At 41.0% G+C, this 25,974-nt stretch overlaps 2 protein-coding genes across 3 annotated transcripts in view; both read left to right on the top strand.

Moving 5' to 3' along the window:
* The window catches only part of CHD9 (chromodomain helicase DNA binding protein 9), a 76,408-nt gene extending 69,510 nt beyond the window's left edge, over positions 1–6,898 (top strand). For both annotated transcript variants that reach the window (XM_081108550.1, XM_081108551.1), the window contains exons 36-38: positions 987–1,115; positions 1,673–1,777; positions 3,395–6,898. In XM_081108550.1, coding sequence (XP_080964676.1) covers positions 987–1,115; positions 1,673–1,777; positions 3,395–4,270 — 1,110 coding nt within the window. In that variant the 3' untranslated portion in view covers positions 4,271–6,898. The remainder of the gene's footprint in view (positions 1–986; positions 1,116–1,672; positions 1,778–3,394) is intronic.
* Positions 6,899–13,366: 6,468 nt separating this feature from the next.
* The window catches only part of RBL2 (RB transcriptional corepressor like 2), a 53,224-nt gene continuing 40,616 nt past the window's right edge, over positions 13,367–25,974 (top strand). The window contains exons 1-5 of the mRNA XM_081108553.1: positions 13,367–13,681; positions 16,653–16,783; positions 18,580–18,780; positions 21,819–21,883; positions 25,628–25,756. Coding sequence (XP_080964679.1) covers positions 13,433–13,681; positions 16,653–16,783; positions 18,580–18,780; positions 21,819–21,883; positions 25,628–25,756 — 775 coding nt within the window. The 5' untranslated portion in view covers positions 13,367–13,432. The remainder of the gene's footprint in view (positions 13,682–16,652; positions 16,784–18,579; positions 18,781–21,818; positions 21,884–25,627; positions 25,757–25,974) is intronic.

Here is a 25,974-nt window from a genome sequence, read left to right on the forward strand (position 1 = left end):
TGGGATTGGTATGCCACGCTAAAGAGTTTGAGCATTAGTCCCTTTAAGTGTTCTGATTGGCCGGAAGGAGCTATAAACATCCAGCCCTGTTTTGTTGACAGTTGCAAAACTAAGCAGCATGGTTTGGTGGAAAGAGTTGTTTTGTTTTTTTATAGCAAAGGTGGAGATTTATTGAAGAACAAGTACAGACTCCCTTATGGGAGAAGGGGGAAAGAGTCCCTCAGAACGGACTCACACGTGGGAAGGGGGAAAGGGTCTCCAAAAACATTTTTATTGCAAGATATTGCCACTCACAGGCTGCAGGACCTTGAGGGAGATGAACTCTGAGCCAGAAGTCTCATTTGTAAAATAAGAGTAATGTCTTTGAGTATTGTAACAATTATATGAAAAGAGATAAGAAAGTCTGTCGGTGAGATGATGAGAAATGAAAGCCACTAGCCCACCTGGTAGTGTCTAGAGACACATATAAATTGAGTCAGAGCCCAGAGAAAATCTGTTTAAGGTGAAATTTGCCAGGAAAAGAAGTGAAGAACTCTACAATTTAGAGGAAGCTGTCCCAGCATTATTGGTAACTTCTTTAAGCAGTGCTCTAAGGACACAGTGGTCTTTGAAGGCATTAAAGAAGGAACTAGCAATGTCTTTATGTCGGGAGCCTCCTCTCATCCAGAATGATCATGATGCATTAACCTTTATGATGGCCTAGAATAATGTTTAAATTTATCATTGGAGGAAAAGATTCGTGCAATAATTTTTAAAGTCGTATTTAATATTGTTATATTAAATATAAGAATATTTAAAGGTTACATATTTTTAGAGTTTAACTAATGGGTAAATTCTCCTATATGAAATATTGAAGATATAACCTGTAAGATATGTTACAATAAGTGACATATCTTCATTATTACCGGATTAAATTACTTAATCAGCTCATTGTACTGTTGGCACAAGTGAAGATTTTAAGGCTCTTTCTGCGTCTTTTGTTTTAGAGAATGCAGCTCCATGAAGGGAGGCCCAAACAAAAAAGGCATCGCTGTAGAAACCCCAATAAACTAGATGTCAACAGTCTCACTGGGGAAGAACGTGTCCAGCTGATTAACAGAAGAAATGCCAGAAAGGTATTTATATATCTTTGCTGTTCTTTTTTATGGATTCAATATTTAAGCGATCTCTAAAACACTGTTCATTAATGCAGTATTTTCTAACAGGTCTGGAAATGGGTTGAACCTAGCAGATTTGTGGGGAAAGGCATGGCCTGTAATTTTGTATCTTTGGTTTAGCTGTTGAATGAAATAAAAAAGGCACTTGACTAGCTGTGCCTGAGCATTGGCACTGCCCAGAACACTACATCCATGGCAGTGGTTCCCCACGGGGCGGTGTTGTCCTCCAGGGTACTTGGTAGTGTCTGGAGACATTTTTGATGGCCACTCGGGTAGTGAGGTGGGTGTTGGGGCAGTAGCGGGAGAGGGCAGAGGGAGGGTGCTGCTGACCTCTAGTGGGTGGAGGCTGAGGATGCTGATTAACTGTGTACAGTACACAGGACCACCCTCCACACCACAATTCCAAAAATGTCTGTAGTGCAAAGGTGGAGAAACCATAATGAAATGAGATAACTCTCTCTTCACAACCATGACAGATTTATAATATTTATCACTGTGAGTCCTTTTGTTTACAGGTTGGAGGTGCATTTGCTCCTCCTCTGAAAGATTTGTGTAGGTTCCTGAAAGAAAATTCAGAATATGGAGTCGCTCCTGAATGGGGAGATGTTGTTAAACAATCTGTGAGTATTTCATAAACACTAACTCAGATATCATTTAAAAAGTTAGATGCCATTTCATTATATCTCTGAACAATGCCACAAAGAATAATCACAGATGTGGTGAAAGAATTACATAAAAGTCATAGTATAGTATTATAAAATTGGGAATATGCTAATAGTTTACCCATATGTTAGAAAACCACGCAAATATTTGAAAAATTGTATCTTAGAGGCACATCTAATGAGAAGGCAGAGAAAGTTCACAGTCTGTTAAATGAGATAGTAGTTCATCTCTTAGAATAGCCAGGCCTAACCACGAGGTCAGTGCTGAGTGAATAACAGCTATTGTTTCTGTAGGTGTCCAAACGAAAAGTACAGGGTAGACCACTATGCTCAGTGTGATTCCATTTTATTTTAGAGAAGGAGGCGGGGAGAATTGTAGAGTTTGTATTTATGTACAAAAGAAAAACGGAAGCACACATCCTGGCCCATTTGCAGTGGCTAGCTCTGAATGGTGGAGTTGCAGATGCGATGTTCTTTTTCTTTGCATACTTTTGTTGTCTTGTTTTCTGTTGTGGATCCTAGTGCTTATATAAAGAGGACAAATAAGTTGTTCCATTCAAAACAAAATTTAAAAACAATCCCATGAGATTACTTCAAACCATTGTCTGGAACTGAACTGTCACAGATGGTAGCCTCTAGGCCTGTGTGGCTATGGAGCATTTGAAATATGACGAGTCTGAATTAAAATGTGTTGTAAGAGTAAAACACTGGCTTTGGATTTTGAAGACTTGGTTTAGAAAAAAGAAAAGATATCTCATAATTCTCACAGATTACATATTAAACTGATATTTTGTTTATATTATGTTAAATAGACTATATTACTAAAACTAATGTCACCTATTTCTATTTTACCTTTTAATGTTGCTACCAGAAAATTTAAAATTGCTTATGTAACTTAAATTATCTTTCTGTTGGACAATGCTGGTCTGGAGGTACTAAACTCCTAAAACTTCTAGGATTTTTGAGTCCGAGAAAGTCAGGGAGAATAATAAGAAAGTAGTATAGATTATTCTCCATTGTCCTGGACTTGACGCTTCCCAGTCTGCAGGTGCTGCTGCAGTTTTGAGCCAAGGGGTTTTCCCCCTATTGAGTATCTTTTTCAGCTTTGCTGTGTCCCTAATTCCCAAAGAGATAGTAAACAAATTCATATGAAGCATCTCTTTTTAACCTTGACCTCCCACTCACTTCCTCTGTCCTTTCCTTTTTGTTATTCTAGATTAGAAGAAGGGCACTGTAGTCTTCCAGAACAGTTCCTGATATAACACATGGAAGGGTGTAGGGAGTAACCATCAAGAAACAGTTTCTTTGGACTTTCCATTTTCTGGAATTATTCTACAAATGAATGTGTCCCCATATGGAGGAAAGCTAGAAACCTCTCCGCTCTCTTATGATAAATGAGAGGTGGAAGAGCTGTTTCAAACCACTAAAAATAGTAAGAAATTAGGGGATCTCTTGCATGATTGATTATGCTATGCATACAAAGTTTATTAATAATTATTTTTAATAGGTTACTTATATCACAAGATAATAGCTATTGATTTTAATATAGCTGTTATTAATGGTTTTCTTTTTCAGGGATTTCTTCCAGAAAGTATGTACGAACGTATTCTCACTGGCCCTGTTGTGAGAGAGGAAGTAAGCAGGCGAGGGAGACGGCCTAAAAGTGGAATTGCGAAGGCCACGGCCGCGGCGGCGGCTGCCAATGCCACCAGTGCTGCAGGCAGTCCTTTGTTAGCCAATGGATTACTTCCAGGTATGGATCTCACAACTCTTCAGGCCTTACAACAAAACCTACAAAACTTGCAGTCACTGCAAGTAACTGCAGGGCTGATGGGAATGCCTGCCGGCCTTTCTTCTGGAGGAGAAGCTAAAAACGTGGCCGCCATGTTCCCCATGCTGCTGTCAGGAATGCCTGGATTACCAAATCTGTTGGGCATGGGCGGACTCTTGACAAAGCCTGCAGAATCTGGAACAGAAGAGAAAAAGGGAAATGACTGTAAGGAGCTAGAAGGAAAAAAAGAAAGGACAGAGAGCCAAAATTCAGAGAATGGTGGAGAAAACTCTGTGTCAAGTTCTCCTTCAACATCCTCTACTGCTGCATTAAATGCAGCTGCAGCTGCCAACTCCCTAGCTCTTAACCCACTGCTACTATCTAACATACTCTATCCAGGGCTTCTCACTCCAGGCCTTAATCTTCAGATTCCAGCTTTGTCCCAGTCCAATACTTTTGATGTACAGAAAAGCAAGAGCAGTGACTTAGGCTCGTCTAAGTCTGTGGAAGTAAAGGAAGAAGATTCCCGAGTTAGCGATCAGGAAGACAAAGGGGGAACCCAGCCGAGTCCTCTCAATGAAAACAGCACAGATGAGGGTTCAGAGAAAGCCGATGCTTCCTCTGGATCTGACAGTACCTCGTCATCATCCGAGGACTCAGATTCTAGTAACGAAGACTGATTCCTAGACGATGCTTAAATTATGAACTGGTTTTGGATTTTTTTTTCTTTAATCATTCATTGTAAATACCCCAGTGTGGAGTGCATCCATAACTTACTGACCGAACATTTCAGTTGTTTAGAAGTGCAAACTGCTATCAGAGACATTTTGCATGTAATATTTCTTAAGGTTCATAAGTTTTTGAACTCGTATGTACTATCAACTACATAAAGGTGTAAAATTACAACAAAAGGCATTATAATTTTGTTGGGGGTTAATTTTATGAAAATTATGCTCAATAAGAGTTGTATATTTAATATATTTGCAGTGAACACAGAATACTTTATGCATATTACTGATTTAATTTGAATATAGTTTTACAGCCTCCTTGACACCTATAATTTACAGATCAAAACTCAGCAATAATTTGGGCAGCTAATGAATGTCATGAACGCTGTAGAATCTACATCACCATTCATTGCTTTAATTACATGAAAATGCTCTCGTGTTTTGATGCACTGCTGATGTTTCCAATTCAGGTACAAGTGTGTTTGGAAAAAGAAATAAGTTTCCCAATCAGCCAATTTAACTGGCTACCTGTTACCTCAGCTGAGTTAGTTTAGGAAGTTTACATTCGTTTCTAATTCTATACTTGTTTTCAGGGGTTTTTTAAACACATCCTCTATATCATGTTAATCTGGCAAGAAATATGACTTGCTTTTCGCTGAACTTAACTCTGATATTAGTAAAGTCAAGTCATAAAATAATCATGTGTCATGTGACTTTGGCACCCTCTAGACATACTTAGTTTTAACTTCACAAAGTCTGGCCTCCCGTTAGAAATAATTATATTTCAGATGAGTAATGTCTGCTTCCCAGGGTTCTGAAAAGGCAAACTCATGAAATGCCACTGAAAAGAACTTTCAGCACAGCATACTTCATGTAAAAGGATTGTTCGTTTGCTTTATTTGTGTAGATTCCTAGTTGTGTTTTACGTTATGGTAATATTTCAAAATGAACAGATAACATATGCAAACAGTCTAAATTCATCTTGAGTTTCTTCTAGGTGTAAGCAGACGAAATGTTGCCCAGAATCAGTGTTGGGTGTTCAGTTTATATTAAATATACTGAGTCACCCATTTTGAAAATGCACTTTGAATAATCTCAAAAAAATACACGAGCTATACCTGTAAACCACAAAATGAAGCCCAAGGCTTCTGCTCAGTTTCTTGGAGCCCTTTATTTACCATGTAAAATTTGTCTGATATTTGATTTGTGATACAATTTCTCCTTCTAAAGCTGCTATTATTCTGACAAGGTAGAGGTCCAGGTTTATCTGCAAATACATATAAAACAAAGAACTGAATTGGATGTAAAATACCACTTATATCCTAAGAGAGGTAAATGTTAGCATTTTTCTGGTACTTGAATAAGTCAGTGATAAAGTTTGCAAGGGGATACAGTTAGGGTGGAAAATGTACTCCACTTTCACTGGAAAAAAAACTTTCAGTATGTTTTGATGATAGAAATCTATTGCTTTGTCATGAATTAAGCAATTATATTGGATTTTACAAGACATTTAACAGTAAATTGTTTCTGTATGTAAAATAACTAGCCCCTTATTAGAGAGACAGTGTTATATGTACTTACAAAAGTTATGTAAGTTCCATTGGGATGGTATTGATCTTTGTATTTTTCCAAAGTAGTACTTTGAATTGCTAGTCCTTTATGCAATGTCTTAGCAATAGTCACTCTAATTGCCCCTCCAGGAGAAGTGGGCAGTAATTTTTCATCATGAAAACGATATATTATACATTTAGTCTCTTCCCTTTGCAGTATTGCACTTTTGTTTAACCAGAGTACACCTTTGAGATAGCCAAAGTTTTTCAAACACAGTACACTTAGGTTGCCAGTGGAGTATTTCATCACCATCCATAGCTCCCTTCCCTCACTCTACTTCTACCCACATGATCTTTATTCTTTTCCCCAATTAAAAAAAAGAAAGAAAGATAAGAAAAAGGGGGGGGGGAAGCCCTAGATCTTGTCACTAAAATCTAATTTATATCAAATTTATGAGATAAAGTATTTTCCTAATTAATGCTCAAGTGAATTTGGTTAACATCTTAGTGATTCCCTTTCTATGTAATAAGGTAATTGCAGTTTTAAAAACATTAAGGCTGATATTAACTTTAAACATTCTCTTGGGTTTCGAGACACTTCTATTTATTATTGATTGGGGGAAAGTTATCCAGCTATCAGGTTTTTTAAAAAAAACAAACAAAAAACATGCAAATATGGTTGTAGAGAGTTAAGGGTTATAAGGAAAAATATCAGTAGAATTACATAATACTAAAGTTGCCGTTGAAAGAATATCCAAGTATGTGTTGGTAGTTACTAAAAGAATTATAGCTGTTATTGCCTTGTATTTATAGTCCTTGTTTCAGGTTTCATGATACAAGTCTTAGTCCAACTTTTCTTTTGGACATTTGCAATATTTACCAGTTGTGTTTTGTGTAGTCTGAATTTGCTTTCTGTAGTTGAGCAAACGTCTTAAAAAGTCATTTGTAATTTATTAAATTACTTTCTATGATGTTCTATAGAGCAAATGGAAGTTTAATTATTTTTTATTAAACATATTCTTTGACTACCCACGATGTCAGCCTCTGTACATGACAAGACTTCTTTTTTTGATTGAATTTTATATTGCTCACTTATCTTCAAAGTTATGAAAGCAACCACAGTCCTAAATCTTTAAAAAGAAAGTATACTTGGGAAGAATTTTTAAAGGACAGAATTTGGCAATAATTATATCCACAACATTATTATTTCCTTAAGTTTTCTTCTCCTGGATCTTTAATCCAGAAAGACTCAGATAGGAGCTCCAGTGGTGCAATCGGTTAGCGCGCGGTACTTATAAGACAGAAGGACTCAGATATACCTAACCTTGTAAAGGGGTTCATTTGGAAATCAGTAATTATTTTTTATGTAGTCTTATGACTCTCAATTTATTGCCGTTGTTGGTAGTGTTTTTTGTAAAGATGAAAAAATTCAACAGTGGAATCTCATGATACACTCATTTAACTTGAACACTTTCAACTATACTTTTATGCTTAGCAAACCTCTTTTTCTTTTTTCGTACAATATAGCATGTAAACACAAGCCAACTACTTCATCTAGTGCTCACCCAGAAGACCAGTAATCCACTCCGATGCTGGAGGAAGAAGTGGCCGTGTTGGATGTTTTTGAGAGAAGATACACTATACACTTATGTGTTCTGTATTTTGTGAGCTCTAGGAGGGAAAAGAGTGAAATTTGACTACAGGTAATCTTCACCTTATACAATAAATTGAGACCTTAATCCCTACATAAATGTAACTACAGTACATAAGCTATTTATTTTTAAGTGCAGGAAAACACAAAGAAAAATATTTATGTCATTCATTAAACCCGCCCTGGGATAAAAATACTGTGGGTATAGACTTTCAGTCTTTTTTATATGTATGTTCTATACATGTAGTGGGCTGATTGGTGCCCTACAAAAATTTATGTCAACGAAAAACCTCAGAACGTGACCTTCTTTGAAAATAGTCTTGAGAGATGTAATTAGTTAAGATACTATCATGATAGATTAGGATGGGCCCTTAATCCAGTGACTGGCATTCTCCTAAGAGAAGACACACAGACTCACAGTGACGAAGGCTATGAGACAACCAAGAGAGATTGGAGTGCTGCGGCTACAAGCCAAGAAACACCGAGGCTTGCCAGCAACCACGAGATGCTGGGAGAGGCGTGGAACAGATCCTCTTCCGGAGCCTCCAGAAGCAGCCACCCTACCAGCTGGCCTCCATAACTGTGAGAGACTAACTTTCTGTTTTAAGCCACCCAGTGTGTGGGCCTGTGTCATGGCAGCCCTAGGAAACTAATACATTTTCATATTACATCAGTATTATATGGGGCATAATATTTACTCTTCTGCCCTTGATAATACTGACCTATGTCAATGAGTATCCTGCAATGTGATTTTTAATATTAATAATTTAGGATTGGCTCATACTGATGTAGTAACTTATTTAACCATGTACTTAAAAATAGACATTTGGGTTTATATATGCATTTTTTTTTGCATTTATCCCTAATGATTTTCTTAATCCCTAGAAGTGAAAATACTTCCTGTGTTTTTAAGGATTTTGTTTTGCCGAGTTTATAATGATGCCGTTAGTAGCAAATGATACTACCATTAGCAGGGTACATTTTGTGAATGTTGATTTACCCCAAATCCTTACCAATACTGTGTATTGTCCTTTGAAATAACATTTGCCAAATTATTCGGCAAAAATAACATCTTGATGAATTTTTAAATTCTTTTTCTTAGTGAAAAGCAAGATGTGTGTATTACAGAAAATCTGGGGGAGGGGAAGGGAAGTAGGGAAAGCACAAACACCCCCTCCCCCCTCTTAATGCTGTACACTCAGATAATTGTTAACTGTTAGGTCATTTTTCTTTGCAGATACATATTATATATTAATAAGAATGGAGTTATACTGTACATACCATTTTGTAACCTTTTTTTTTTTTTTCATTTACTATACCATGATTCTCTTTCATGTCATTAAAGAATCTTCCAAAACATTTTTAAGGCCTTTCTTATTCTAACATATCGATGCAGTATAATTTATTTAGGACCAAATTATTGAGCCCCTAAACACACACACCACAGAGGTTTAAGGTCTCTTGTGATGCGCTCGTATAGCTCCCTGAGTTTATTTTCACTAGTATTTGCACTTGACAGTTACTTGTTCTGGGTCTGCTTTTCCCGCGGGATCGTGAGCTCGGAGGGCGGAGACCATGCTTGTCTTCTTCATGACTGTGCACTCAGTGCTGTTCACAGCACGTGACGTACAGTAGACACAGACTAACATTTGTCGGGTATTTGAATGGATGGATAGATGGCAGACCTTGGCTAAATGAATGAGTGAGTGTGTGATTGTATAATCAGAACCCAAGAACCAAACCTCTTAATGACCAACATTGAGTTTTAATTGATATATAATTGACATTGTACAACATCTTCTATAATAAAAGCTTAATACGCAAATCAACCGAATGGCAGAACGACTGGTCGCTATGAGGCACACTGACCACCAGGGGGCAGATGCTCAACGTAGAAGCAGCCCCCTGGTAGTCAGTGCGCTCCCACAGAGAGAACACTGCTCAGCCAGAAGGCGGTCTCAAAGCTGGCGAGTGCAGGGCAGTGGCTGGAGCTAATCCATCTGCTAAGGATGTCTGACTGACAGTTTAGGCCTGCTTGGCCTAAGCCATCAGACATCCCCCAAGGGCTCCCGGACTGCGAGAGGGGGGCTGAGCCGCCAACCCCCGTGCAGAATTTCATGCACCTGGCTATATATATATATATACTGAGTGGCCAGATTATGATGACACCTGACGTTTGTAGGCAAATTAGCTATAATTTTGCGCTGAAGTTGCTAGAGGGCCAGACCATTATAAATAGGGAAGCAGGTTGTTTACCGCAATGGTAGAAGTGATTTTTTTTTTTTTTTTTGGAGAAATGGGTAAACAATGCGATTTAACAGCTTTTGAACGTGAGTGGCCAGATTATTATGACCACCCCATCAGTACTTCATTGGGCCACATTTTGCCTTCAATACTGCGGCGATTCTTCTTAGCATCGACTCCACGAGATGTTGAAAGGTGATGGGGGGAATCTGACACCATGCCTGATGAATAGCACTGTCCAGTTCTCTGAGATTTGATGGTTGTGGCACCAGCTGCCTGATGGCTCTTTTAACTTCGTCCCACAAATGCTCAGTTGGATTGAGATCTGGTGATTGTGGGGGCCACCTAAGCAAGGTAAAGTCTCCCTCATGTTCTTGAAGCCACTCCAGCACAATACCAGCACCGTGGCATGGCACATCGTCTTGTTGGAAGAAGCCATCTCCATTGGGATATGTATCAATATGGTAAGATGAACCTGATCAGCAGTGATACTTAGGTATGTTGTGCTATTCAGACATTGTTCCACACGAATTAAAGGGCCCAAATCATGCAGGAAAACATGCCCCAAACCATAACACTGCCCCCACCAGCTTGAAGGTTGTACTCATGCATGTGGGGTACATGCTTTCATGCTGTTTCTGCCAAATTCTCACTCTGCCATCTGCATGATACAACTGGAAACGTGATTCATCGGACCACATGACTTTTTTTCCAATGCTCGACTATCCAGTCCTTGTGTACCTGTGTGAACTGGTAATGTTTTATCTTGGTAACTGCAGACAGCAAAGGTGTTCGAACAGGCCTTCGGCTTCCATATCCCATACGTTGCAGTTTTACAGCTAATTTGCCTACAAATGTCAGGTGGTCATAATAATCTGGCCACTCGGTGTGTATATACATATATACATACATATATATATAGCAAATCATTATGTGTGTGTGTATAGTGAGACGATTACCCTAAGTTTAGTTAACATCCATTACCACACAGCTACAAAATTTCTTTTGTGATGAGAATTTTTAAGATCTACTCTCTTAGCAACTTTCAGATATACAATACAGCCCTGTTTCGTATAGTCAGTATGCTGTCCATTACATCCCCAGGACATATAAGTTGGGAAGTTTGTATCTTTTGACCATCTTCACCTATTCCTCTCCCCCTCCCCCAATCTCCCGACTCTGAGAACCACCAATCTGTTCTCTGTACCTATGAGTTTGTTGTTCTTTTATTTTTAGGTTCCACAAGTGAGGTCATACAGTACTAGTATTTGTCTTTCTCTGTTTGAATTATTTCACGTATATATAATGCATGCAAGGTCCATGCAAGTCTTAAATGGCAGGATTTTCGTTTGTATGGCTAAGTAATATTCCATTGTGTATGTATATTTTTTTATCCATCATCTGTTGACGAACACAGGTTTGCATGTCTTTGCTATTGTAAGTAATGGCTCCATGAACATACAAGTGCAGACATTTTTTCAAGATAGTGACTTTGTTTCCTCCGGATAAGTACCCAGGAGTGGAATTGCTGGATCATATGAAAACTTGTGTCACCCAAAAAACATACACATGCAAGTGAGTAGCAGCTTTTCTCATAATCACCAAAGGAAACAACCTGGATGTTTTCAGCTGGTGAATGGATAAATAAATGTTGGGAGATACATGCAATAGATGTGACTTGGCAACAAAAAGGAACAAATGACTGCCACATGCAACAACATGGGTGAATCTGAAAGGCATTATGCTAAGTTGAGAGAAGCCCAGTCAAGGTTACATAATGTATGATTACATTTATATGACAGTTTGGAAAATACGGAACTATGGGACAGAAAACTGACCAGTGGTGCCCGGGGCTGTGTGAGGAGGGATCACTACACAGAGGTACTAGGAATACTTTTGAGTGATGGGAATGGTTAGTGTCTTGATTATGGTGGACATGACGATTTTTCACAATTCATAGAACTGTATACTTGAAAGTGAATTTTACTACATGCAAATTATACCTCAATGAATCTGACATAAAAGAATAAACAGAAGGATACCTAAAAGTTAATTTGCACATACATACTTTTATTTTTTTTATCCTCACCCAAGGGTATGCTTTTATTAATTGTCTATGAGAGAGAGAGAGAGAGAGAGAGAGAGAGAGAGAGAGAGAAAGAGACTGGCTAGTTATGTGCACTAACCAGGAATTGAACCCTCAGCCTTTTGGCCTACAGATTGATGCTCTAACCAACTGAGCCGAGCCACCCAGCCAGGTCAGTACATACATTTTTGATGACAGGAAATATGAAAGATTCAAGAATGGACTTTCAAGAACAAAACATTAAAATTTTGTTGGTATAGTAGGATGGGAATATTAGGTAAAGGAGAAATAGGGATGATATAAAACGTCCAATAGTTAAAAGTTCTGTAAATGTACTTTTAAAATGGATGATATTATCAAGTTACTATGGTATTTAGAGTCCATTGGCTTTGAAAATATTGGTATTCACAAGCAAAGCATATTTTTACAAAACATATTTGATGGCCGAGAGCTTATGGAAATAAAATTTACCATAAATTTTATTTCAATTACATTAAACTTGACTGAAAATGGTAAACAAATCTTACCTCTAAACAAATCTAATTTTTGTTCTAGTAAAACTGTGTTGCTGGTGTCCAAAATAAGCAATATCGTTTTTCTAAAATTTAGTATCCCCAGCCTAAATATAAGGAAACTACTAGAATTTCTTATGAACTTAGAAATGCTTATAAAGCAGTTGTATTTGACCTCTGCTCTTGCCTTTGATCACCTTATCTCAACACTGAGAAAGCAAATCCAAGAATTGTCCCTGAGCGTCCTGTTATCTTTCCCCAGATCCTCCTCTCCGCAGGCATCCTGCTCAAGTTTCCTGAAACGGGTTTTTGCACCAGTATTTCTTTTCCTCAGTTCACATTGCTGTCAGGCTCCTCAAGCATGAAAATGTACACTATACTCATTTATAAACCAAAGAGGACTGGAAATAAAGAGATTCGAGTCTATAGATAGGAAAAGAGAGCAAAATAAAAAGGGATCAAATTATTGGGTGGCTGAGGGTAGTACAAATGCGTCACAGTGAACATATATTGGCCCTATGGGGACAGGGGAAGGAATTACTGCTTTTTAAAAATCCAATAATTAAGAGGCTCAAATAAAATGTAAACTTAGGAAAAAGCTAGAAATTAGGAGCGAGGCCGAAAACGAACGTTGGCAGACAGGCCTTCGCTATTCCTACTTTTCAAAGAAGGACACCGAGCTGTCGAGTCTTCTTTCTGGGAACAGTTTGGATATTAAACCTTCACATGTCGGTGTTCCTTGGATGTTTTCTTTTCGAGAGCGCCCCGCTGGATGCTCTTGCGACGGGGACGCACCTACAATGTACAGACAGCAGCCGCTTGCATTTCAGCCCGGGTGAGAGTGCGCGAACTGATTAGTTTGAAATGCTTTTTGACCCGCGCGGGCCCCCGGCCCGGACTACATTTCCCGGCAGGCCATCCTCAGAACTACGGGTGCCTACGTGAGGTCACGCGCCGTCAGCGGCGGCGCAGTCGCCTTATAAGCGGCGGACGGGCGGGCGCTTCGCGGTTTGAATGGCTACGGGCCCGGGCCCGCAGCTCACCTGAGGACTGGCCGCCCAAGGGTGCGCCATGCCATCTGGAGGCGACCAGTCGCCCCCGCCCTCGCCGCCCCCTCCGGCGGCGGCAGGCTCCGAGGAAGAGGAGGAGGAGGACGATGACGACGGGGAGGCGGAGGACTCCGCGCAGCCGACGCGGACACCGACTCCGCAGACCCAGCAGCGGTTCGACGAGCTGTGCTGCCGCCTCAACATGGACGAGGCGGCGCGGGCGGAGGCCTGGGACAGCTACCGGAGCATGAGCGAGAGCTACACGCTGGAGGTGCGCCCCGAGGGAGGGCGCGGCGAGGTCTTCCCGGGCCTAGTGGTCACGCCCGCCGCGGGGAGGGGACCCTCCTGCCCCCCTGGGTCGGGCGCCCCGCAGAGATCCCCCCCCCCGACCCCCGACAGGCCCCGGGGTGGGAACCCTCGCTGCGCGCCTTAGACCTGAAAACCGGGCTTTTGAAAAGCTCTCGGCGGCTCCGAAGGCGAACCCCGTCTCGCTGCTCTTCCCTTTGGGGTTCCGAATGGGGAACACCTGTTGCCCTAATGCAGCCCCCGCGAGGCCGAGGTCGCGCTGGGGTCCTGGCTACAAATTGACAGCCACTAGGTCGGCAGAAGGAACAGGTGCGGGTGCGGGGACCGCACGGCGCAGGGGAGGGGCTTGCCCGTGGGGGCGCCGCGAGTCGCCCGATGTTGGGGTTTCTGGTCCCCTCCTTCGGCTCCTTTTACGCGGAACCTCATCGCCTCTGCCCAGCTATTCGAATCCGCGCGTGAGGTGTGGGGCCGCGCGCTCATGTTCGTGGGGACGAGGGGGGGTTCCCGCCACCGTCCATGGGATGAAACGGGCGACCCGCCCGCCGGGATGTGGACACACGCCGGGCCGCCGCCCCCGGTGTCACTCGGAAGGCAGGGCCGCGACGACCTTGAACCCCTTTGGGCCGCCCCCCGACACGGCCCCGGGCTCTGACAGTCCCGGTGATTTAGGTTGGTGGTTGTGCCCCTTTCTTCGGACGGGGCCCTCGGAGGAGAAAAAAAAAAAAAAAAAGCTCTTTGTAGCCAGTGAGGCTCGAGGCTCGCAAGTCCCGCCCCGCGGCGGGCCAATGGGAAGGGACGCGGAAGTGCGGGTTGTTTATCAGCTGTTTCCCCGCCCGAACGGGCAGCCGTCAAACAGGAAGCCACGTGACGTTCACAGGTTGTGTGACAGGTTTTGGAAAGAGGGAGGCGGGCTGGTAGGCCCTGGAGGGAAAGGCCATCCCGGTGTCTGAGCGCACCGAGGGTGTTTTTGCGTATGTGCCTCTAAGGTGATTTTTGTAGTTGTTTTTTAAAATATATTTTATTGATTTTTTTTTTTTTTTTTTACAGAGAGGAGGGGGGAGGGATAGAGAGTTAGAAACATCAATGAGAGAGAAACATCGATCAGCTGCCTCCTGCACACTCCCTACTGGGGATGTACCCGCAACCCAGGTACATGCCCCTTGACCGGAATCGAACCTGGGACCCTTCAGTCCTCAGGCCGACGCTCTATCCACTGAGCCAAGCCGGTCAGGGTAGTTTTTGCATGGATAGGATTTTAATTCCGTTTTTTGTTTTTTTCCTCCTCATTGTTATATGCCCAGGAAGAAAGAAACGCTAGTACTATAGTGGCTCTAAGTATTTGACAGATCTGGGTGCTTTTGGACAAATTACTTAACCACTCCAGTTTTGTGATAGGTACAATTGAGATGTATGCATCTAAGTCACAGAGCTGTTCTGGGGGCTGAGTCAGGTAGTAATGTGCAGTTCCTAGCACACACTCGCATGGTTAGTGCTGTAGAGTCGTCGAGGATACTTAGGTGACCCGGCTGTACAGGCCGTGTTCCTGTTGACTTCCCAGTGGTTCCTGGGGTCAGGCAAAGAGAAGGACTCTTTTTGGTGATGCGCACAAATGCCTCCAAATAAGCTCTTATTTTACCCTCTTGATAATCCTGTAAATTATAGAGAATGAACATTATCACCATGCAGTTGGGGCATTTCAATCCATAGAGGTGAAGTCCAGTGCTATATAAGCACGTGACAAATAATAGATGGTTAGTAAGTCATTTTTGAAAATGTGTGATTACTTCATTTTTTATGACGTTAGTCTCAGAGTCTTAGCGCAGCTTACGCAATAAATTAATATTTATTCATGTATTAAATATTTTTTGACCAACTAATTCTTTGCCAGGCACTATTGTAGGTGCGGGGAATAGACCGGGCTACAAAACTTAAAAACCCCTGCCTTGAACTTGTAGCCAGGTATGCTGTAAGAGAATGTGATACTTAATACAGAATACTGGTTACAGAGTTTATCTTTTGATTCCTTGAATTTTCCTGTACTTCATGTTTGTAGCTCATTCCGTTCTCACAGCCCGCAGATAAGAAAATTGAGCCTCTGTGATGGTTAAGTAATTTGCCGGAGGTGTTCTACTCCCAGGTTGGGCCTCCCAAGGCACAGGTCCTGACAGAGCTGGTGGAATCTGTATTGCCTTTTATGCCCTTGAAAGTTACATAGGAACCCTTTGACCTGTGCTGTTGGTGAGCCAGTTCGAAGGGAGGGAACACAGACCGCTCCTCTCAGTGGAAGAATGCCATCATAAGGAGCGCACATGGCCTGGCCAGTTTCCCCAGTGGTTAGAGCGTTGGCCCACACTCCAAAGGGTCATGGGTTCGATTCCCAGTCAAGGGCACGTACCTTGGTTGCAGACTCGATCCACATCCTGGTCTGGGTGGGAGCCAGAGGCAACCAATTGATGTGTCTCTCTCACATGGATGTCCCCCGTCCCCTCTCTTCCCTCCATTCTCTCTAAGAAAGTCAATGGAAAAAATATCCTCAGGTGAGGATAAAAAAAAGATGAGCGCCAAAACCAGTTTGCCTCAGTGGACAGAGCGTCGGCCTGCGGACTGAAGGGTCCCAGGTTCGATTCCGGTCAAGGGCATGTACCTGGGTTGCGGGCACATCCCCAGTGGGAGATGTGCAGGAGGCAGCTGATCGATGTCTCTCTCTAATCGATGTTTCTGACTCTGTCTTTCTCCCTTCCTCTCTGTAAAAAGTCAATAAAATATATTTTAAAAAAAAAAAAGATGAGCACATAGAATAGGGCCATCACTGAAAATACAGTTCCCCAAACATATAAATATCACTTTCAGTTTAAACATAAGGATTTTATATTGAAATATACATATATATATATATATATAACTCATTAAGTAACAGTTTTCGTTTGTTTTTGTAGGGAAATGATCTTCACTGGTTGGCATGTGCCTTATATGTGGCTTGCAGAAAATCTGTGCCAACTGTAAGCAAAGGGACAGCTGAAGGAAACTACGTGTCTTTAACCAGACTCCTGCGATGCTCAGAGCAGAGGTAACTGTTTGAATAGAAAAATAGTGTCACTACTGTAGCAGGCACGAGTATGAAGAGTTTGCTATTAGAAGGTTTTCTCGTTCTGTAATATTGAAGAATTCTAAATAAGGATATTGAGAAACCTTAGGAAATACTCTAGATTGAAAAGTTAATAAAATATTGCATGCTGTTACACTCCAAACTGCATGCGCAGGACTTGTATCGTGATATGTATGGAATGTGTAAATGCTTTTAAGTTTTCTAGTTGGGAGATAAGCAGCAGTATTATAATCAGTTATAAAAAGGGTCAGATAATGCTTTCAAGAAGAGGCAGAAATGCTTTTTCTGTTGGTTGTGTAATTATGACATTTATTATTTGTGCCTTGGGGTGAATTTTTTCTATAGCTTATTGAAGATTGGTGGAAAGGGGATGTTTTGCATTTTGGAAGGTAAATAATTTACGGACCTAGTGGTTTAAAAAAAATCACTATTAAAATAATTATCAAGAAATGTAATATTTAGTTGTAGTCTATTTATTGACTTTGAACTAACTTCATTCTGAGTAATGTTTAGGCCTAAGAACAAGAGGCAGTGCATAAAGAGCTGAAGTCACAGTAAAAAACAAACCCAAAAACAAACCAAGCATTTTATACTCATTAGATTGGAGAAATTTGAAGTCTGATAAATCCAATATTGGTTGTTATGTAGGGAAAGAGAAACTATATTACTGGTGTGCATTGCTGAGAGAATAAATTGACAGACCACTTCAGTGGGAAATTTGGCACATTTCTGGTAAAGTTGAGAATGCATATTTCTCTGACTCAGTTCTACTTCTGGGCTAGTTGGTAAAGAAATTCTTAGGTACAAGAATGTATTCATTACAATATTTTTGGTTATAATAAAAGTTAGAAACCTCAATTTCAATTGGTTGGTGAATGCAAAAATTCATGGTAGTTCATATGAAGGAATACTTAAAATGAATGAATTAGATCTACATGTATCAACATTAACTTGGCAACATTATTGAATGAAAAAGCAAGCTGCAAAATGCTACTTATTATATAGAACTAGAAGCCCAGTACATGAATCCCGTGCACTCGGGGGTCCCTCAGCCCGGCCTGCGCCCTCTTGCAATCCAGGAGCACTACTCCTAACCGTTTGCCTGCCTGATCGCCCCTAACCACTCTCCTGCCTTCCCTGATCGTTCCTAACCAACTCTGCCTCGGCCCCTGCCACCACAGCTTCATCCAGAAGGACATCCGGAAGGTCTTCCGGCTGCTTGGTCTAATTAGCATATTACGCTTTTATTATTATAGATTACAATCATTCATACAAAAGGTTTGCATACTGTTTATGGATACAAGTATATCCATATAGTAACTCTAGTAAGTACGGATGGGAAAGATTTAGACTAACTTTAGAATGATGTTTAGGGAGAGAAGAGTGGGGAATGAGATTGAGGGAGAGTACAAATGGGAACTTTGGCTGTTTCTACAGAACAAGCAGACATGGCAAAATGTATTCACTACGTTAATATTTGTGAAATCTGGCAGTCAGATACATGAATGTTGGTTGCGTTACTCTGGTTAATTATTTGGTTTTTAATCAATTTTGTAAATAAAACCTAGGGTACTGTGAGAATGAGAGTTGATTCGGAAGATCAGAGAAATCACTCAGGAGATTAAGCTAGTCAGGCAGGAGTTGTGATTTTTCTGTCTGAAAGTAATACAACTCAATGGCTTAATCTTTATTTACTTTTAACTGCATTTGTACACTTGTGTTAATTTAGAAAATATCTTTTTTATTTTTAATATTAGCTTGATTGAATTTTTTAACAAGATGAAGAAGTGGGAAGAGATGGCAAATCTACCCCAAGATTTCAGAGAACGGACTGAGAGATTAGAAAGAAACTTCACCGTGTCTGCTGTAATTTTTAAGAAATACGAGCCCATTTTTCAGGACATTTTCAAATATCCTCAGGAGGAGCAGCCTCGGCAACAAAGAGGAAGAAAGCAACGGTACGCGTCTCTCTGCTGGATAGGGATATACGTGTGTCTGTCTGTGCCACAGTTTTGAACCTTTGAATTTTGTCCTATAGTTTATTCTGCTTAGTCTTGAAAAACAAATGATTCATAAACAATATTTTTCTCCTGTAATTTTCTTTTGATAATAATTTCTTGCTTTTCATGACATGTTAGCCATGAATACTTTGGCTTCTTTCATATTGCAAAATGTATGAAACCCCTGTTCATACAGACTTTCACTTTTCAGTTAAGCAACCAAATATGCAAAAATCAGAACACAGATATTTTCACCAAAATATTTAACTTGGGTATAGAATTTGACTACTTGATTTTCTATTACTGACAATATTGACTATCTCTGTCATTTTCTCTATTATAATATATACTGACAATTTCTGTTATTTGACTTTTATGTCAAATTGAGTACTAAGTAATCCCCATGAAGTGGATTCTCTGTGTATTTTGATATTTACAACCAATCAAGAGTCCAGAAGTTGGATTGGGGGTGGGGGTGGAAATGGTCAGTGGGGAGCAGAAATTGTTATGAACTTGTGCTTTCTGATCATGTCTGAAAGCCGGCAAACTTAACTTTGACCCAGTATTTTCCATGTTTCCAGATAGATAAGCACAATTATGGGATGCAAATCCTCTGCTTTTACCACAAAAGTTTTTTTATAAAGTAGAAATGGAAATTTGTTCCTAAAATAGAACTAGAGAAATGCTGACAAGAAAAGTAGGGGAAAGGAGTTAATGTTGTAAGTGAATGAATAGCGTTTGCTTCTCTTTTGACATAAAAATTTCCCCAAAGTGTGAAGGATGTTTGCAGTAAGTAAGTAGCTTTTAAAAATAAAACAAGCTGTACATTTTTATAGTTGACCCCACTGAGATGGAAGCAGCTCACCTAGTTTCCTTGAAGTTTTTAGAGAATTGACTATTTACAATTAAGTATTCTAAAATTTGGATAGGGATCTGTTCTGAGTCTGAGCAACACTGATGTGATCATTCATAGAAAGATACAGATTATTTTCTTTCTTTGCAGTGTTGCAGAAAATGTACTTTCTTTGATATTTATTAGGGTATATATATACCAACTAATCCTAAGAAAATTGTAAGACACTTTATTTTAAAATTTTACATATATATTTACCCGGTATACGTTTTATTAATACTTTCGGCTAATAATAATAATGCATACCATTTAGTGAGTATTATGAGATAGGGACTCTTCTAAGCCTTAAACGTATATTACTGTAATGAATCCCCATGGCGCGTTTATGAGGTTGACACTCTTGGTAGAGGTGAGAGAATAAGCCCTGGAGGAGTGAAGTAAATTGGCCGAGGTCACACGGTGAGGAAGTGCGGGCCTGTTACTGCGACTCACATAGTCTGCCTGTCCTGACTCTGCAGTGTGTGTCACCCACAACAGCCTTCGGAAGTTTGCCACTGCGTGCTTATTGAGAATTTACTGTGTGGCGCCCAACGTAGGACACAAGTATTAAAAAACAAACGCGGTCACTGTCTTTTGAGGGCCTACTGCACAGGGGAGAAGAGGTGTACAGAGATGCAAAAGGTAATAGACATGTAGGACGTCGGAGGCCCAGGTAAACCGCTGGGGATGGGCCAGTCAGCTAAGGTTCCGTGGGATAAGTAAGGTCTTCAATGGTGGGAAGGATTTCGGTAGGTGAATTGGGAGATAAAACAGTCCGCTCCTTATCTGAAGTTTCCCTTTCCGTGGTTTCAGTTACCCACAGTCAAAATATTAAAGTTTCTAGAAAATTCCGGAAATAAAGAATTCCTAAGTTCTGAACTGTGCCATTTTGAGTAGCACGATGAAGTCACCTCTGTCCCATGGGATGTGAGTCATCCCTGTGGCTAGCTCACCCAGGCTGTCACGCTCCCCACCCTGCCTCGTTGCAGCCTCTGGTTATCAGGTGACTGACGTCGTATCACTTTACCCCTATTTTACATCAGTAATGGCCCCAAAGAACAAGGTTAGTGATGCAGGCAATTCAGATATGCCAAAGAGAAGCCGTAAAAATGGTTTTCATTAAGTGAAAAGGCATGTGTGGATATGTAAGAAAAAAGCATAGAATATGTAGGGTTCTGTACTATGGCAGTTTTAAGACTCCCCCAGAGGTTTTGGAGGAACCCTGTGCGGAGAAGGGGACCACTGCAGTGAGGATCAAGCCTTCTCAGCAATTGGCTCTTGGGTCCTCACCTTATAGAGCCAGTTTTTAGAGTGGCTTGTGTGTTAAGCTAAAAGTTTGGCTTTTCTCTTGGCAGCCATCCAAACTAGATAGTTTATCACCGCCTGTGGCCAGGGAGCTGCTTTTTAAGGCAGGACCCTGGCATTGAGTGCTTGTCCGGAGTGACAGTGCGGGGTTAAGCCTCAGACGCTGGCTCTTCTCATCGGAGCACTGTATTACAATGCGTTTATTGGGATGTGGAGGCAACAGATGTCTTATCTACACCTCAGCAGGGTTTTAGCAGAAAAGCCAAGCTCAAAACAGGTCTGAACCTCTGAGCAGACAACGTGGCAAAATACAACAGATGCTTAATAATGGAAGTGCAAGGAATGATAGGAAGCCCAGAATTTACATTAAGAAGTCCCGTGGGACTTGATATAAATAATCTGGAATGTTTTTAGCGGCAAGGTTTACATTTCAGCAGCAATGATGGAGGGAAAACATTGGGGGGATATCTGACTGCGTACGCGGGTCTTAAAGCAGCGGTAGCCTTGCTGGTGTCTCTGATAGAACTGCCGCTACTCATTTGTTTCCTGCCCGACCTTCTTGACCTCCAAAAGCCTTTGTGGCTGTTTAGAACCTTCTTTCTGAGCTGAGCTCTATCCCTGGCTCCCAGCTCATCCTTACCGACATGGGTTGGAGTAGAGCTGCTTACACCTTTTCCCTGTGGAGCGAGTCTGCTCTCACTGCGTCTGACTGGGGGTTTGGTTTCTCCCCTAAGTTACAGGCATTTGTGGTGCCTCTCACGAATTCGTCTGTTACCTTCTGACTTCTTTCTCCCCACAGGCGACAGCCCTGTACCGTGTCTGAAATTTTCCACTTTTGTTGGGTGCTTTTTATATATGCGAAAGGTAAGAAAAGAATAGTTTTTATCGAGGTGTTAGTTTATTTAAATGTTTGGGTACTACTTTTGTCATCCTATAATGTGTATCAGGAAAAGATTCTCACTGAAAAATTTCTCAATGGTTTTAGTCACAGGTTCTCTTTTCAAGTATTGTCTTTTCATAAAAGTCTTTTGGATTTCTTTATAAGATCCAAAACTTCTCTTATTAAATGGAAAAGTTTTAAATTCTGTTCTTATACAGTATCTTTTCTATCCAAACCGATTCTTCTGAATTATGGACTGAAAACACGTTAGTGCCGTGGGTCTCAACCTTGGCTGCACATTAGAATCACTTGAGAATCTTTTTAAAATCCTGATTTCTGGGCCTCATCCTCTGGAAATTCTGTTTCTTTGTTACTAACATTGTGGCCCCACCCCATAACAAAGAAACAGAATTTCCAGAGGATGAGGCCCAAAAATCAGGATTTTAAAAAGATTCCCAGGTGATTCTGATGTGCAGCCAAGGTTGAGAACCACTGCATTAGTGTGGCTCTGCTTTTCTCTGGAGCTGTATTTTCCATGAGACATGTTTTACTCAGTTGGGTGGGACTGAGCATCCTCAGCAGCTCAGATTGTTTTCTGCATCTTGTTCAGATAAATAGGCCTGATCCGTACCTTTAGATGCTATTTATTTTCTCTCCCTTTTTTCTCATCTCACTTAAACTACCCAAGGTCTGCATTCAGTAAGAAAAGATTTTTTTTTGTCCTGTCTGTATTTCTCTATAGAAATGATGCTTATTAATCTAAAGAAGAAAAGGAAGTACAGTTACATAAGTCACATATTTTTTTTTCTGGACTATATAGAATGCCTTTGCCATGAAGATAGCCCAATAAAATGCAAAGTCAAAATAAAAATCATAAAGCTGCAGGAGTTTCATAAATAAAAGAGATTCTCATTATTAGATCAACTACCCCAACGTACTTGCTTTCTAGAGTAGGTAAGTGAGGCCCAGAAACAAAGCTGGGATTTGAACACAGATCTCCCAGCTCTTGGTTTCATGCTGGAAGTGAAGGCCCTCCAGCAAGGACCGGCACCCATTGTCTTGCTGTTTGACCCGTCGGATTATACTGGTCCCTCCTGGCTAGCTAGTTGAAAGCTCTCCCTTCCTCCCCTGGGCTGCGTGCTTCATTGAAAAGAAGAATCTTCTGTCAAAAATAAGCTGTTCGATATGTTGCTTTCCATCACACTGAATGTTTCTTCAGAGGAGGCAAAGGTGATGTGATCACAGCAGGAAGTGCAGAAAGGCTTGGAGCCTGCAAACGGCTGTCCTGGCTGCGGCCCTGGCTGTGGCATCATACGTGTGATGCTAATTTTGTCACTTGCTCGTGGGCAGGTATGTCTGCCTTCCAGGATTTTGGGTTTGTTTATGCCTTTTATGGCATATGTGTAATTGAGAGTAAATGTACTATCTGAATTATTTATGAAGAATTGTATCGCCCTTGTGTGGATTTTGGTCTCACTTGATCAACTAGGGTGTCCTAGTTTTTCTCTGCAGTTAACTTTCATCTTAGTCAGTAAGTGCGTGGTCTGAACAGCCTTTGCTCCCTCACAACCCAGGACTGTGGTCTTTTTTGATTCTCTAGGGCAGGGGTCCTCACACTTTTTAAACGGGGCCAGTTCACTGTCCCTCAGACCGTTGGAGGGCCGGACTATAGTTTTAAAAAAAACTATGAACAAATTCCTATGCACACTGCACGTACCTTATTTTGAAGTAAAAAAACAAAACAGGAACAAATACAATATTTGTATTTGCATGTGGCCCGCAGGCTGTAGTTTGAGGACCCCTGCTCTAGGGTCTTTCCTATGAGAGCAGTTTATACCAGTTCTTGAGGTCCTTAACTGGGGGGAGAGGCACTCTCCTCTAGCCACCTTTCTCATGGCTTTCTCTCCACTGTGTGGTGTGGGCACCCCAGATGGTCTCCTTCTTGATAAATAAGCCCACTTTGTGCCTTGGCCTTGGTCGGCTTCCTGTGGCGAGCACACGCCAGGGACACGCCTGGGCTGGTCCTCCCGAGGGCAGTGCGGTCTGAAGACTGCAGGTGCCGCGCCCTGTTTTGTAGGCGAACCCACATCTTTCCTGTAAATAAGCCAGGGCTGAGGGTTCAGCAGGTTGCTTTGTTGATTGAAGATGAACTATCTCAGTGAGATTTACTCTGAAGTTGGGATATGAAATGTGAAGTATGTCACCTAGGGACAGCCCTGGAGTTTAACTTGGATTCTAACCTTCAAGGGCATGTCAGGGCTTCTTAGAGGTCGCAGTGCGGGGTTTTCCGCCTGCGGCAAGTGCACACCAGCGACAAGTCCAGGCTCGCAGGGTGATAGCTCTGTCGCTTGAAACCATAGATGCTACCACTTCCTGTTTCCATCTGAGGAACTGAGTACATTTAGTGTTAAACTTATCCATAGCAGAACCAAGCAAGTTACTGTGGTTATAGCAGTGTGATATGTAACCTATTAATCATCATTTGCCTTTCTAGCAACTGAAAAATATTTTTTTCCTCATTAATTTATTTAAGTTGATTTGTTGAATGTTTCCATTGGTACAAAATAGAATTCCTCATCGTCATATGGGGCGGTAAGTGGTAAGTTTTCTGGGTGGGAAGGAGAGAAAAAGCCTGAAACAAAGCAGAGTGGAGTGAGTGAGTGAGTGTGTGTGTGTGTGTGTGTGTGAGTGTGTGTGTGTGTGAGTGTGTGTGTGTCAGTGTGTGTGTGTGTCAGTGTGTGTGTGTGAGTGTGTGTGTGTGTGTGAGTGTGTGTGTGTGAGTGTGTGAGTGTGTGTGTGTGTGTATGCATGCACACGCACGTGCGCATTGGGTAGGCGTGAAGTGGGAAACTGTTGAGGTTTAGAAATATTTCGGATGTCTGCCAGGTATTTAAATTGAATTCATTTGATGTTATAAGAATGTAAAGCCAACATGAAGCATATATATGAAAAAGCAGAGTTTAATGCAAAAAGGGATATGCTCGAGTTAACAAAAGTAGAACTACTCCTTAATTTCTAAGAATAACGAAGCTGGTTACTGCCTGTAAAAATTGTTTTCGATGCCAGACTTAATCCAGCGCTGTAGAAATGACATGGTTACAGTTTTTTTTCCTCCGTTATCTGGCATCAACAATTTTGTGGGATATTAGCTCTAGATCTTAAATATCTTGCATTGTGATCCTGTTGCATTCATTTGTATGAGTTTGTGTTCATATGTAGAAAAGTATTTTAAATGTTACTGTTAGGAGTCTGATTATAGCTTATGGTCGTTTAAAGTACATACATGAAAAAATAATTACATGAATAATTTTTTTAGCTGTTCACATGTAAGTGATTCTGTTGATTTTCTTGACAGAAAAATATTTTCATATAAAACAATTTCTTACAGTTTGAGATAATTTATAAAGTTGTTGGTGTTCTGAATTTTCAAAAGACAGACCGGTGATTATAAAATTTTGGTCAGCTAGTAGGCATTAAATAAGTGCTAGTTTAACGAATACTGAGTGAACAAATGGCATTTTTAGTAAAGTTTTAGTTTTCATTAAACTCTAAGAAAATTATTAAACTATAAGTAATATTTCAAGATGTAAATTTGCCAAAACATTTTATGTACCACTTGATTCTGTTTTGTACAGTGTTGTATAACGTCATTTTAACTAGAGGAAGAAATTATTTTTAGCAGACTGTAAAGTTGATGCACTTTTAACTCTCTCTTTATAATTGTATAGGCAATTTCCCAATGATTAGTGATGACTTGGTCAACTCTTACCATCTGCTGCTGTGTGCTTTGGACTTAGTTTATGGAAATGCCCTGCAATGTTCCAATCGTAAAGAACTTGTGAACCCTAATTTTAAAGGTAAGATTGTCCATCAAAGACTATTGGGCAGCCCACATTTCTCCATCATGTGCACTCGGGGGAGTGTATACACAGTGCAGGTTCCTCGCAGGAGAGCCCATGGCGCTCTGAAAGCTCCGCCACCCCGCTCTCCGGGGGACTGGGAACCAGGGTCGAGTCCCTGCAGCAGCATTTATGGGAAAAGCAATTGCAAGTATCACAGAGTTTAAGCCTTGGGT

The sequence above is a fragment of the Myotis nattereri genome, assembly GCF_964212035.1.
Source record: "Myotis nattereri genome assembly, chromosome: 15".
Classification (NCBI taxonomy): Eukaryota; Metazoa; Chordata; class Mammalia; order Chiroptera; family Vespertilionidae; genus Myotis; species Myotis nattereri.